General features: G+C 40.7%; 1 protein-coding gene across 1 annotated transcript; it reads right to left on the minus strand.

Moving 5' to 3' along the window:
- Positions 1 to 4,980: 4,980 nt before the first annotated feature.
- On the minus strand, positions 4,981 to 12,924 carry LOC108042226 (acetylcholine receptor subunit alpha-like 2). The gene is made up of 7 exons (XM_017120406.2): positions 12,203 to 12,924; positions 9,944 to 10,098; positions 8,863 to 9,043; positions 7,625 to 7,784; positions 6,879 to 7,464; positions 6,080 to 6,281; positions 4,981 to 5,311 (listed from the first exon to the last, which is right to left on the minus strand). Exons 1-7 carry the CDS (start codon positions 12,446 to 12,448, stop codon positions 5,117 to 5,119), a joined length of 1,725 nt encoding a protein of 574 aa, XP_016975895.1. The 5' UTR covers positions 12,449 to 12,924; the 3' UTR covers positions 4,981 to 5,116.
- Positions 12,925 to 14,109: the final 1,185 nt, after the last annotated feature.

Below are 14,109 nucleotides of genomic sequence, written 5' to 3' on the forward strand. Positions count from 1 at the left end.
TAGGATATCTTGTAGCTTAGTTTTATAATTAAGCATTCAATTATAAATATTATAAATAGTTTAACTTTTATAAAATAATAATATGAGCTTTAAATATTTATTAGGTATACAAAAAAAAACGATGGATAAATAAAATGAATATCTGAATATTAAATTAAATTTTTCGTTTTATATATTTAAATTAATTATACCTTTTAACACAGAACATATAAAACTGCTTGAGTAAATAAGAATAGATTTAAGTGCAGGTTGATAATATTAGATATGATGTTATTCGTATTTACTTTAAATATTTTAAGTCATTAGATCAAATTTAATATATTTGAATAAAAATTAAATTTAATATTTCCATTTTAAAGTTAATAAAAACAGCCATGGATAAAAAAAAAGCGACATATATTTATTTAATATCCTTTAAATATATTCAATTTAAATAAACTTCGCTTTGTTTTTGTTTAACAATCATAGTATATTCAAATATATTAAACTTTATTGAAATATTTTAAAATTTAATCAAGCAGTTTTATATGTTTTGTATTAAAAGTTATGTTTTTAGCTTTAATTTAAATATGTAAAACGAAACTATGAATTAAATATGCAGATATTAATATTTAAGGTATATAAAAAGTTTTACATCAAGCTTCATTGCCATATAAACATAAATGCAATTTAAATAATCATCCTGTTCAATCATGAAGTTCTTTTGACACACAATTAGTTTCTTAGTCCAGAATGATTTCTGGACGAAAATCGTCTTCTCGAACAAATACGCCATACGCACTTTCTTATTTGTGCAATTCTATTTTTAGATTTTTACGCTCTCAACTTTGTGCGAGCGGAGAGAGCGGAATTTTCGTCGCCACCAAAAAACGAGCTGCATATTGCAAAACCAATGTATGGGCGTTACGCATCTTAGTGATTATATTGGTCTTTGGTCGGAGATGTCTCCTTCACTGCGTTGCACACTTTTGACCAAAATTATAATACCCTCTGCAAGGGTATAAAAATATATATACAACAAATAAAAATAAACTCTAAGCCGAGGCAGCCATAATAATCATAAAATACATAAGTTATGTCAGTAAAGAGCCCTAAGAAGTTCCATTTTAGCTAAAAGGCAAGCAAAACATCGCTGGATTATTCAGTGCACTTTTAAATAATAAATAGTCACAAATAAAGCAATTGAAAGTTTCACTTGGCAACGAAAGTATTCGTCTAAAGATGAAAGTTGATAAAAAGTGAATCAATTTGCGAATGGAACTAGATCAAAGGGTCATTCAGCTCAGCTCGGCCTCAGGTTGAACTGGCTTTTCTATCTCCCAGCACCTGCTTTTATGTTTGCTAAGTAAATGTTTAAAATATTTGGGTTGCCTGCCGGTGCTCCTGCTGGTCGTACAACGGCGGCTACACGTTCTCATAGTTGAAGTTTTGCGCCCAAAATTATTAAGATGAGTGGCATAAATTATGAGCAGACCAGCAGGCTCTGCACAGGACTCGTAAAAGCCGCTGGCATATAATCCTGGGGGACTGGGGGGGTGGATTGTTTGATGAGTGAATGACTAACTGCATGACAGTTTAGCCGCCGTGTGGGTGGGTCGGTGTGGGTTTTGTGTGGGCTTCTGGGCGGGGCTGATCACTTTAAGTATTGACAACGTTGGACTGCACGGCGTATACGTAATATGTGGGTCCGTGTGGCTGTGACTGTGTGCGCTTTGTGGCTTGCCGGTGGTCGGGGGCCTCTGGCAGTTAGTTTAATATTTATTTAATTTAATATGCTAATTGGATGTGATCTGAGTGTATGTGTGCTGCAACTTTACGACCGACCAATTCATAAATAAATGAGAGCGTCGAAAGTTTTCACATGTCAACGAATTGAGTTTGTGCTTGACTTTGCCTGCCAACTACTGCGGCAATGACTTTTATAAATCGTTTATAAAATTTGCCACCAAAGACGGAAAACGCTGTCAGGGCAACTTCTGCCGCAAGTCGGCAGCCACAGGCGACGACAAATTGTTTTTGCGATAAAATAAGACAAGTGACACGCGGCCCTAATCGTTTGGGGGTCGTGGGCGGTGGGCGGTGTCCGTTGGGCGATGGGCGTGGCCAATTGCAACCTAAAAGGCTGCTAGTCCGTTAACGTTAATTATATCAGAGTGACTGAGCCGGAACGACATAGGGCGAAGGGTAAGGCAGGAACAGGGGATCGGAAACCGAGAGAATATTGTGAAAAACTTTTGCCTGACCGTTCCAGAAATTGCATTTAAAGTGTGGAAAACAGCAAATGCATTTCCCTCTGACGACCTCAATGTTTTGCGTTCTGCAATCAAATTGAATTTGTCAGACGACATAAATAAATGGCAAATCAAACGAATTGCAAATTCTGCTGTCAGCGGGAAATGAAATTGCATGCCAAAAAGTATGCGATGAATTATACGTGAGCAACCCAAACACGTAAAAACTCAAAAATGGAAAGCAAAACCTCGAGCTGCAAACAAAAATAAATTCTTTAACAATATGTGTGTATATTAAAAGTATACAAAAGTTATGCTGTATTGGGAAATATTTTGCACCAACTGTAGAGTGGACAAAATGCCATACATTGCTGAAAAGTGGTGAGGTTGTTATATTTTGGCCATCCAGTTTTGGTAAAGTTGTGAAAACCCAATCTGGCTTATGACTTTCTCAAGCAGAAATATTGATGATGTTTGGGAATTAAAGAGGGCTCTGTAAAATACTCTTTGGTTAAAAAATATTATTAAATTAAAATTTAAAATAAGCGGCAAAATTTGTAACTACAAATTGCATCAGGTTTTTAACATTAAAACCTATTTTAAGTTCTAATGTGTCAAGAAGAATTTTGTTTAAAGCTCGAAACATCAGTCAACTTTCTTCTAACGTATGTTAGTCTCTTATTTATTAAGGGTCTCGAACATTTTTAAAAACTGTAAAAACAGCTCGACCTTTTTGCATTTAGTAATGTTTTCCATGGCCAGATGTTGGCCTTTTGTCGGGCCCTGTTCCATTTTGCTGCAGAGCATCCGAATGCCTCATAAATCCGCCTTCCCCTTTGTTTATCGCTGCAGCAGCCTCTCTTCCTCACATGTCAAGCACAAATAATATGAATTTAAATTGGAGCCGTGAAACAAAAAAGGGGGAGTTGGGGCGGGGAAAACAGAGCAGCTCGCTGAACTGTGAAAAGTAGACGGGAAGTAGCGAAAACGATGCACACGCACACACGAAATGCGAAAAGCGACAAGCTGGCAAAGTCACTCAGTCAGTGGGTGGCGATGGCGATGGCGATGGCTGCTGGTAGCATATTGAACTTGTCGACATGACAGCGGAACGGAAGCGAACCCAAGAAACAGAATGAATGAATGAATGAATGAATGAGTGAGTGACTGACTGAATGGGGGAGCCAGTGTGTGCGTAAAGTGATTCCCGATAGTGTATGCAAAATATATGCAAACCGAAATATTCCAGGACTTGTTGAGCTGAGCCAGCGTTACTCACGCTCATCATGCTCCGCCATTCCTTTTGTTGCAGTCGTCAGTAAGAAATTGCAATTGCTTTGCGCAAACTGACATTGACAGCCCCCGGCTGGGAATCCCCCTGGCAAAGTGGCAAAAAAGGGGGCAAGGAGGGGGGCAAAATGGGGGCATGGGCATGGCACAGTACAGTGCCGCTGCGGCTGGCCTGCCACTCTGTTGCCCATCAATTTGAATGACATTCACAAACAGCCAGCGCGCCAAAATGTAAGGAAATTCTGTATTCACGACGAACAAGAAATTGTGACATTTGTATAGAAATAGTTTTGCAGTTGTAGCAAATAGTTTTGCAGACATTTTTTGATTGCCGCATACTTTAAGCCAGCGAGGCAGTCAACCAGAATGGATGCCTCCAGCTCACAACTGGAAGAGGGCTGAGAAATTGTTTTGGCTGGATTTGGTATTTTATACATAGATCCTTGGGGTTCGTTTACGCCATTGCTGTGATGCGGTCCTCTAAAGCTGGTAGTTATAAATTTCTTTTTCACACAGTAACCTTATCTGCGGCTTTAATATTAATTTCAGTAATTCTTTGTGCCTGGGTGGTTGGTTGTAAATAGTTTTATGTGGAGTGCATTCACGCTTCTGTTTTAATTTGCTTGCAAGTTAAGTCAAAATAATTTATAATAATAATTTATAATAACAATAATAGTATAGGAAGTACAAATGTAAAATCAATATAAAATGTATCAATATAAAATGTATTCTCAAACTTTTTTTGTTGGCGGATGGTGGTTAGAGTTATGGAAGTTTGACTATAATATAGTCTTAATTTATTTATAAATGTCCTACATTTACCATTAAATATTAACTCATTAGTATGTTAATTTGGCATAATACAGAGGGGGTAATTAAAAAATTACTTTTTAGTTTTTACTCGATTCTTTTGCAGAATGGTTGTTAACTAAAGCTACTAGAATATTCTTGGTTGTCTGGCTCCTAGAACAGAGTCTTTGGTTTTTCTTATTTTAATAACCGAGCGATTATAGTGGATTACATGCACATACCCTTCATTATCAACTTATATTTCAGAGAGTTCCGTGCCGGCTGCATCGACGTCGTCTTCCCCATGAGTTGGCATCCGTTGCCAGCGCATTTTCAAAAGGTTAATTTTCCAGTTATCAAATAAAAGGCCAGGCATACTCGTACACGAACCCCAGGGAAAATAGGCAGAGAAGGTGGAGGATGGGGATGAGGATGCGGCAGCTGGCTGTTGGATACACATGCTTGGCAAATAGTTTTGACAGGCACCGGGGAAAAGGGGCGGAGCGGCTAAAAGGGGGCGTGCAGCGGTGGCCAAAGCCGTTGGCATCCTCTTACGTACGAGTATTTTCCCATAGCATTTTTCTTGTAATAATTTTTGCTTTAACCTTCCTGGCATGCATTTCTCTGCCAATGTGGGCTGAAATGGGGGTTTGGGCAGAGAAAAGAGCGCTTTGCATTTCAGCATTTTGCTTGGCTGCTTTTGGGCCAACGTTTTTATTATACCGTATTTTAATTTTCATTCGCATCAATTTGCTGAAACACTGCATTAAACTAGGAAATTGTCTTAAGTTTATGTTGTCTTGAATTTAATTCTTTTTCTCGGTTAGATTGTAAATTTGCTTGGCAACGTCGGATAGCTGAACATCAATGGCCTTAGTATCGTCATATAGCGACGGAGCCTCGCCCAGGATCACAAAGGTGCCGACCAGGGAAGCTATCATGAAGAGCCAGAGGAAGAGGCGATCCATGACCATGGCCACAAAGCCCCAATCCTGGTCTTCCTGTAAAGAGATATAATGATAATAAAAATAAATATATTTATTTGTGATTTTAATAGGCTTAACTCTATAAGTTGTGGCTAACTAAATCCATTTAAAATAACCGAAAATACCAGTAAATATAAAGTTTTTAAAAATTAAATAACCACATAAGTTCTCCCATTGAATTTGCAGGGCTGAAATTGTATTATTTGTTTGTGTGCTCCCCAATTTGAAGCCGCCCGCATGCAGGACGGTTAATTGCGCTTTAAGCCCACACTTTGAGCGATTGGCTTTCATTAAGCACTCCGCTTAATCTACTTATGCCCGGCATCAGTTCGGTTATCAATCAAAGAGCGAAATCGCAGCGGCAACAAAGCAAAGCCCGAAAAAATAAATGGCTGAAAAGGGCACAACAAAGGGGCGTGTGGACCAGACGCCGCAATCACACAACAAAGAACATTTTGGGGGGGTTCGATTGAAACGTTCTGCTGAATTCGCTGATGAAGAGATGAAGTGGGTGGATTGGCCGTGCTGAGGGCAACGCCAATTGCCAGTCCATTGAACAAAAGCAATTAAAAGTGGATTTGCCGGGCGCTGTCTTAAAGTGCAAATATGGGAAAAGCTTAAATAAGTCGACAAAAGGAAGCCAGTGCCGACCAAAGATCAGACAGTCAGTGGCCAGCGAAGAGGATATCGCCGGCAAAAGCGATTTTTGCGGTTTCCTTATCCGACTGCGCCCGCGGACAAACGGAATTTTCAATTAAAAATTCAATCAGCTGCCGGACTCACCGCATTGAACTCGTCCTGGCGCTGCATGTGATGCTGTATGAACATGACGTTGTGGATGGCCTTTTCCAGCTCGAAAGGATACTTTTTGCGTGCGCCCACATCGCTCAAAGAGTCGTCCAGTCCGGACAGCACCGAGGGCAGTCCGTTGTAGCCGGTCAGGGTGCTCAGTCCGCCACCCAAAGCTCCCACCAGGCCGCTGAATCTGTAAGTAGGATATGACATGTCATCGCAGTGTCCTTGTCAAAGGATGTGCAAAAGTGCGTGTGTGCAGAAATATATTCTCTCAACAGATATTGAAAACTATCACTTGCAACTCTATCCTTAAAACAAATTATGCTGATTTATGATGATGAATGATGTTGTTGAATTAAATTACTGAACTATCACTAATTGGATACATAGCACTTCAAATGTTCAGCCATTTAAAAGTATTTATCAAAAAGTTTTGTTTAGTTGAACAATGTTTCTCTAACATTGCTAATAAATACAAATTTATTCATTTAATTTTGCTTTCTAAAACCACAGTTTATTTTAAAATTACAATGGGATTTACCCATACAGTTTTAAATGCATAAAAAAGGGGGTGATTTTAAACATAATTGATTTATAAATAATTTAATTGCTCGAAATCGTTAGTTTTTATTATGAAGCCTTTATGGAGATTATTAAGTCTGATAACCCACGGCATAACTTCATTTAAATTTTGATATAATTGATTTATAAATTGTAAAAAAATCACAAAAATGTATAAAGCATCTATAGAGTGTTTTTACCCCAACAAACCCCCCGCATATCTCACCTGTTTGTGGCTGTGGTCACGTGCATGCCATTGCATCCGCCCGCCCCCACTCGACCTTGCATGCGACGCAGGGAGTCCGGACTGGAGCCGCCGGAGTTCATTTGCATCTCGTCCATCAGCGCCTGTCCGAACTTGGTCTTGCTGAACTTGAGGCCGTAGTTGATCTTATTGGCCGCCAGGTCACGCAGCAGGTCCTTGGGCACCCGCATCAGCAGGAGCTTGGGCAGCCGCTTGATAAAGAACGACCGGATCCAAGGACGCATTTTGTGGGTGCTCGGCTTGCGGTAGTGTATGTTCAGTATAATAATCGTGATGACGACACTCAGCCCCACCAGCAACATGGTGAAGAGTAGGTATTTGCCCAACAGCGGCAATGCCAGCGAAGTCGAGGGTATAATCTCAGATATGAGCAAGAAGAACATGGTCTGCGAAAGGAGAATACTAATGCAGAGGGCAATCTTCTCGCCGGAATCAGCGGGCAGATAAAAGACCAGCACCGAGAGATAGGAGATGCCCACGCAGGGGATGATCAGATTGACAGTGTAGAACAGGGTCTTCCGCCTCAGGGTGATATTGAAGAAGATATCTGCACAAGTCAGGCATTAAATCAGTCAGAAATCCAAGACATCGCAGGAGAAATATCACAGAATCAAAGGGAGAGGGAGAGAAATTTTCAGGGGATGAGTTTGGGTAGAGCTTTCGCGTCATTGTCGGCGATGGGAAGCATTAAACTCCACTAAACTCACCCGGATACGGCTCCGCACAGCACGGATAGTACTTCTCGTGCCGCTCGGCCGGAACGCCCAGGATGTCCCACTCCACGCTGGGATAGTACTCCCGCAGGTCGATGCCAATCTCCACCTTGTTGTCCTTGTCGTTCTTTTGGCTGATGTGCTTCAAATCGATCTGCGAAACGAGAAAAGCCCAGTTGATGGAGCCGTTAAAGTGATGGTCCTTTGCATTTGTCCAGCTCAAAGGCACTTGGTGTGAAATCGCCACCTGGCGCATTCCTGCTCCTGCTCTTCCAGGCAGGCATTCAAGTGCAGTCGTTAAAAGAGTAGCGAAATTTAAATGCGTTGACAAGCGCTCGATGAAAAAGAGCCCTACCCTGTTCCCATCACAACGCTTACACTCAAAAAAAAATGTTTGATTGGAACCGCCTTGGAATGGCTCAAGAATTATTTCTTCTAAATTGTTTTTTTTTAGCTAAACAGGACAATTTCTCTACATCATGTTAAGAATCCAACTTGCAATCTTTGTCAGAAAAAGATAACAGTTTTCTGTCAAATTGTTCGGATACACAATCTTGTTGTCTGAATGTGATATTAATTTTTCCAAAGATAAGTAAATTTAACCCAATGTCAAATCTGAATATTGCATTAAGAAATAGTTCCCTAACAAAATGATTATAAGATAGTGTAAACATTCTAACTATCACTTCGGAAAGCGCTGGTCATTTTTCTATTTAACTAATATAAAAATATATATAATTTTTATGGAAATCCTAAGTTTATTTTGAGTGCACTTCTAACCTGTCCCTTTTTCCCGACTGCGAAGGGTCAGCGGAAACGGAAGCTGCTTGGGCTGGGTGGAAGTCGCACTTTGGCTTAATTTATGGCCGCGCATTTTTATGACAGCGACACACACAGTCGAGTGCCTCGGTGTGAGTTAGTGCCGCTTTCTTTCAGCGACAGTGTGCGTGAGTGGGTGACGGTGTGTGTGTGTGTGTGTGCAGCGGTTAGACAAGTTTCAATTACACTTTTACAATTTCTCACATTTTAATCTGCGAGATGCCGACGACGCCTTTTCGATGTTCTTACCGCGTCTTAGGCGTGTAAGTCGCTCCCTCATCTCCCCTCCTCATCTCGCAGATAAATGGTGGCCCATAAATCGTTGGCCACGCCCATTTATCTGAGACTCAACTAGCAGGCAACTGGCAGAAGTCAGAGGACGGAAGACAGAAGCCAGCGGCGCCATCACTCACCTGATCACCATCGTAGGTCCAGGAGCCGAACTTCATGAAGCAGGTCTGCTGATCGAAGGGAAAGTAGCGCACATCAATCTCGCAGCTGGATTTGAAAATGGCCGGCGGAGTCCACACAACTTTGCCGGTGTAGTGAAGGATTGCCTTTGTCATAGTTGTGACTACGTATTCACCATCGGCACTGTATCATAAAGGTCGCGAAATACAGGGAAATTATTTTTGTGTATTTAGTGACAACAAATATCTCAAAAAAAATGGTCATTAGAAATTTAAAAAATGAATTAAAAATTTTTGTAAATAGTTTTTTTTTTTAAGTGAAAATAAAGTTGTTTTATGCTTATTTTCTTTTTTATCTCCAGTTCTGATAAGTTGATTTCGGTCATAAATTAACTGATATTAATTAATAATTTCAATAAAGTAAAAATAAGAGTTTTTTGTTATAATTGAAAATCAATTTATATCAATAATATTGTTTTTATAAGAAAACAAGAGAGAACGCTATAGTCGGGTGCCCCGACTATCAGATACCCGTTACTCAGCTAAAGGGAGTGCGAGGGAGATGGATAGGTATTGATAAACACAATAAAACTGCATTTTTACTTTTCCGAAATATTTAAATTTTTAAAATCGTATATAAGCGATTGTGGGCGTTAAAGGGGGCGTGGCACCTTTTTGAAACAAACTTGCGCTGCGTAGGAACTTCTAGAATCTGCATGCAAAATGCCAATCTTCTAGCTTTTATAGTTTCCGAGATCTCAGCGTTCATACGGACAGACAGACAGACAGACGGACAGACGGACAGACGGACATGGCTAAATCGACTCGGCTAGTGATCCTGATCAAGAATATATATACTTTATAGGGTCGGAAACGCTTCCTTCTAGCTGTTACATACTTTTGCACAAATACAATATACCCTTTTACTCTACGAGTAACGGGTATAAATAGCTACAAGAAAAATTCAAGCAATTAAGAATGCCTTTTACATGTTTTCCTATTTTAAGTTTATTTATTTTGGAATTATATATTCATAATTTATATTTAATGCACATTTTTCTTAAGTGATTCTTGGGCAACTTACTTGTTGTAGAGCACAATGTCGGGCAACCAGATGTGCTCGGAGGGCACATAAAGCTCCGTGACGCCGCCGTACTCCGAGGGATCCCACTTGAATTTATGATCCTGCCATTCGTGCTCCAGCCACACGTTGGTCGTTAGAATTTGATCTTTGAGATTCTGAAAAATTAAGCTTTCGTATATGCGAGAAACTCTACAAGCCACAAAAAATGTAAAGGGAAATGGGGTTCAGAGACTAAGGCCCAGCCATGCATCAAGGGGGATTTGCATTTTATTCATTTTTCCCAGCTTCTTTTTTTTTTGGTCCTGGCGGTTCTTTATATCATTTGCACTTCTCGTCCTGCCCCCCGGCTAATGTGCTTTTTGCTGTCAGCTTACGGCTCCTTTTCCTTTTCGGCTTGTTTTATTACCTTTTAAGCCTTCTGGTGGCACCGAAAACCACCCGAAGTGGCCGCCCTGCAGCCGGAATTGCAGTCTCGGCCGGCTGACAAATGACTTGGCCGGGAAGCTTTAAGCAAGCGCAGACAACGATCCCCTCCATGTAATGAAATGTTGGAGTGAAATGTTATAAAAATCTAGTGCTCCCCGTTCGCCCGAAGTTTTGAGAAATGCCAGCGATTTATCTGGCGGTGCAGAGCAACCAGTGCTGACAGGAATAAAGTTGATGTTGCGAATTGAAATATGCCACTTTAATGCCGAGCACCCTACACAGAAAGAAATGGGACTGAGGACTTTGAAAAGTCAATATTTAATTACTAAATACATATACATGTATTTTATTTAACAGCTATTTAATTATTTTAAAATGATATTAATTATTTTCTTTACACCGAATTTTAGATATATGGATCTCCATAATTTTGACTCTATCGAATCTATAATTTCGATCTTTGAAAGCTTCATATAAAATTTGTATTAAAATAAAATATTCGAAATTTAATTCTACATTTCTTGTACTTAAAATTTGTCTATTATCGATTGTGTAATGATAATTCCTCTAATGAATCGTTTTCTTTTAATATTTGTTATTGTTATAATAATATTTACAAAGTTTTATAAGTTAGTACATTTTCTAAATATCAAATGCCAGTTTTTTGTATGTGTACTCCTAGAATTCATCCCTGTTAACTTGGGGGTGTCATTATGGCTATATAGATTTCTCTGTTGCCAGCTCTCGATTCGCCTCATTTGTTGCTGTTTATTGTTATACCCTTGCAGAGGGTATTATAATTTTGGTCAAAAGTGTGCAACGCAGTGAAGGAGACATCTCCGACCCTATAAAGTATATATATTCTTGATCAGGATCACCTCCTGAGTTGATATAGCCATGTCCGTCTGTCCGTCTGTCCGTCTGTCTGTCCGTCTGTCTGTCCGTCTGTCTGTTTCTACGCGAACTAGTCTCTCAGTTTTAAAGATATCGAATTGAAACTTTGCACACACCCTTCTTTCCTTTGCACGCAGTATATAAGTCGGAACGGCCGGGATCGGCCGACTATATCCTATAGCTGCCATATAACTGAACGATCGGAAATGCCATAACTTTGGTGTTTGTAAAGTTAGGAAGTTGGGATTTTCTATGGGTTTTGTATTTGGCTAATCAATCCGACATGCCGAATTTCATAAGGATCGGCCGACTATATCCTATAGCTTCCATATAACTGATTGATCGGAAATGCCATAACTTTGGTGTTTGTAAAGTTAGAATGTTGGGATTTTCTATGGGTTTTATATTTGGCTAATCAATCCGACATGCCGAATTTCATAAGAATCGGCCGACTATATCCTATAGCTGCCATATAACTGATTGATCGGAAATGCCATAACTTTGGTGTTTGTAAAGTTAGGAAGTTGGGATTTTTATGGGTGTTATATTTGGCCAGCCAATCCGACCTACCAAATTTCATAAGGATCGGCCGATTATATCCTATAGCTGACATATAACTGAACGATTGGAAATGTCATAACTTTGGTGTTTTTAAAGTTAGGAAGTTGGGATTTTTTATGAGTATTAAGAATGCATCATATGAATAATTTTGGAGAATATAATTTACAGAGTATTCTGCAAGGGTATATCAACTTTGGCTCCGCCCGAAGTTAGCTTTCCTTTCTTGTTTAGCATTTTTTATTTACAGCCGCAGAAAGTTTGCTGGCAACTTTTACGCCGTTTTTTTCCCTTAAGCAAATGTAGCGAAACGCGGGTGGCCGTGGCTTAATTAAAAATTTCCCCGCTACTTTGGTGATTGCATTAATTAATTTTACTTACCAAATCGATGAGTTGGGACAGCCGGAGGCCCAGCTTGACCAGCACCGTGTCGGTGTTATTGCTCACGGGGCGGATGAGGCGGTTGTAGTTGCTCAGCAGATCGTCGTACAGTCGCTTGGCATCGGGATTGGCCTGGACCGTTTCGCAGAGGAGCAGGAGGACCAAAAGCAGGCAGAGCGGCTTGCAGTGACGCCAAAAGTGGGCGAGTAGGGCGGGTGGGCGTGTGAGGGTGCAGCAGCCAGCCATGGTGACGTCACGGCGGACCAAAGGCCTTGACGTTTGCGGGCGGCCGGTGTTTTATTGATGCAAACACGCGCGCACAGGTTTTTGTTTACCTTTCTGCCTGGCCTGGCTCAATCTCTGACGCAGTTCGTGAGGCAGAGCGAGTAGCTGGCTTTTAGCACATGGCCTAAAAGTGTTTACAAGTCTCCAAGTCTCGCTGCTGCTGCTGCTGCCACTGCCTGATTTTCGAGTCGGCGCATTGCAAATATCAGCTGAAGCCGCTGCGCCCAGGCAGCTGATTTTGTTTTTTGGCTCAGACCGCCCAAACTTGTTATTTATTAAATTTTTTTTTTTCACTTACTAAATTTTATGTTGAAAAATTCTAAAATATTTTTAAGCTTTTAAACTAATTTTTGTTAAATTTTACTATGTAGCTTTCAACGAACTTTCACGTGTTTTCATCGAGCCAGTTGGCCCTGTTCCGTGCTGTCCTGCATAGATATTCACAGGAATCGTACTGACGCGCGTTTTGTTTTTGTAGCCTGGCCAGGACCTCGGCCAGCCTGCGTTTTGTAGCTTTGTCGCCGGCGGGATTTCAACGGAATGTGGCAGCGGATGCTGCGCAGCGCCTGCGCCCCACGTGTCACCCTGTTATCCTGTGAGAGAAGCCACAATCAGTGGGCCATCCTGTTACACACAGCGGCCAAGTTGAGCCAAGCCAAGCCCTAGAAGGATGCGCTCTCTGGCCGGCTCTCTTCGCTCAGATTTGCCAGATTCTCGACAAGATTCTGCCCCCCGAACAGAAAAACGACTCTCTCAGGAGTGCTCTTCGATGGGTTAATCCCTCACAGACTCCATATTACAACTTCAGCAGGCAAGTTCGGTGCTCTTTTGGCCGTAGATATTTTTTGGGCTCTCTCCCGCGATTCCGGCGAGCCACAGCCCAAAAAAATTCCCCACAAATACTCCCAGCATACACTTATGCAAAAAGAAAAAAAAAAGAAAAAAAGGAAAGGAAAACTTCACCCATCTTACATGTGTACACATACCGCTGCACATTTGGCAAACACTCATACGCCCCGTTGGGCCCACATTTCGTTTAACCAGAAACCAAATTTTTCGTAATTGTCAACATTCGTTAAAATCTACGTTAACATGCAGCCTGCCCAGGACCCTCACACACACACACACACATACACAACACACACACATACACTCCTATCAGCACTTGTGCACTTTACATGTTTAACGTTGCAATGCTGGCTATACTTTTTGCCTGGATGTTGGTTCGGTTTGGTTTTTGCATTTCGTTTCGTTTGGTATTTTGCTACGTCTGTTCACATATGTGTCATATTGCGATTTTGAGTTGTTTCTGTGGTTTTGGTTTTTGCCATACTCACACACACTTACATACATGGACACACCCACATTTGTATCTGCCGGCTGAATTCCCATCCTGCAATGCCAGTAAGGCGTTCGTTCGCTGTGATGACAACCAGACGAGGCATTGGCATCGTCATCACATATCACAGACCTTTTCGGGCGCAATTTAATTACTGAATATTGAAAATAATTTAATTTACCAGCGTTTTCGACTGGTTAATTGAATTTAATATGTTTACTTCGCCATCAATTTAAGGGAACTGGAGCTCTTCCTTGTGATTTCGTCAGAAACATAGTGGTTA

The sequence above is a fragment of the Drosophila rhopaloa genome, unplaced genomic scaffold (genome assembly GCF_018152115.1).
Source record: "Drosophila rhopaloa isolate 14029-0021.01 unplaced genomic scaffold, ASM1815211v1 contig_167, whole genome shotgun sequence".
Lineage (NCBI taxonomy): Eukaryota > Metazoa > Arthropoda > Insecta > Diptera > Drosophilidae > Drosophila > Drosophila rhopaloa.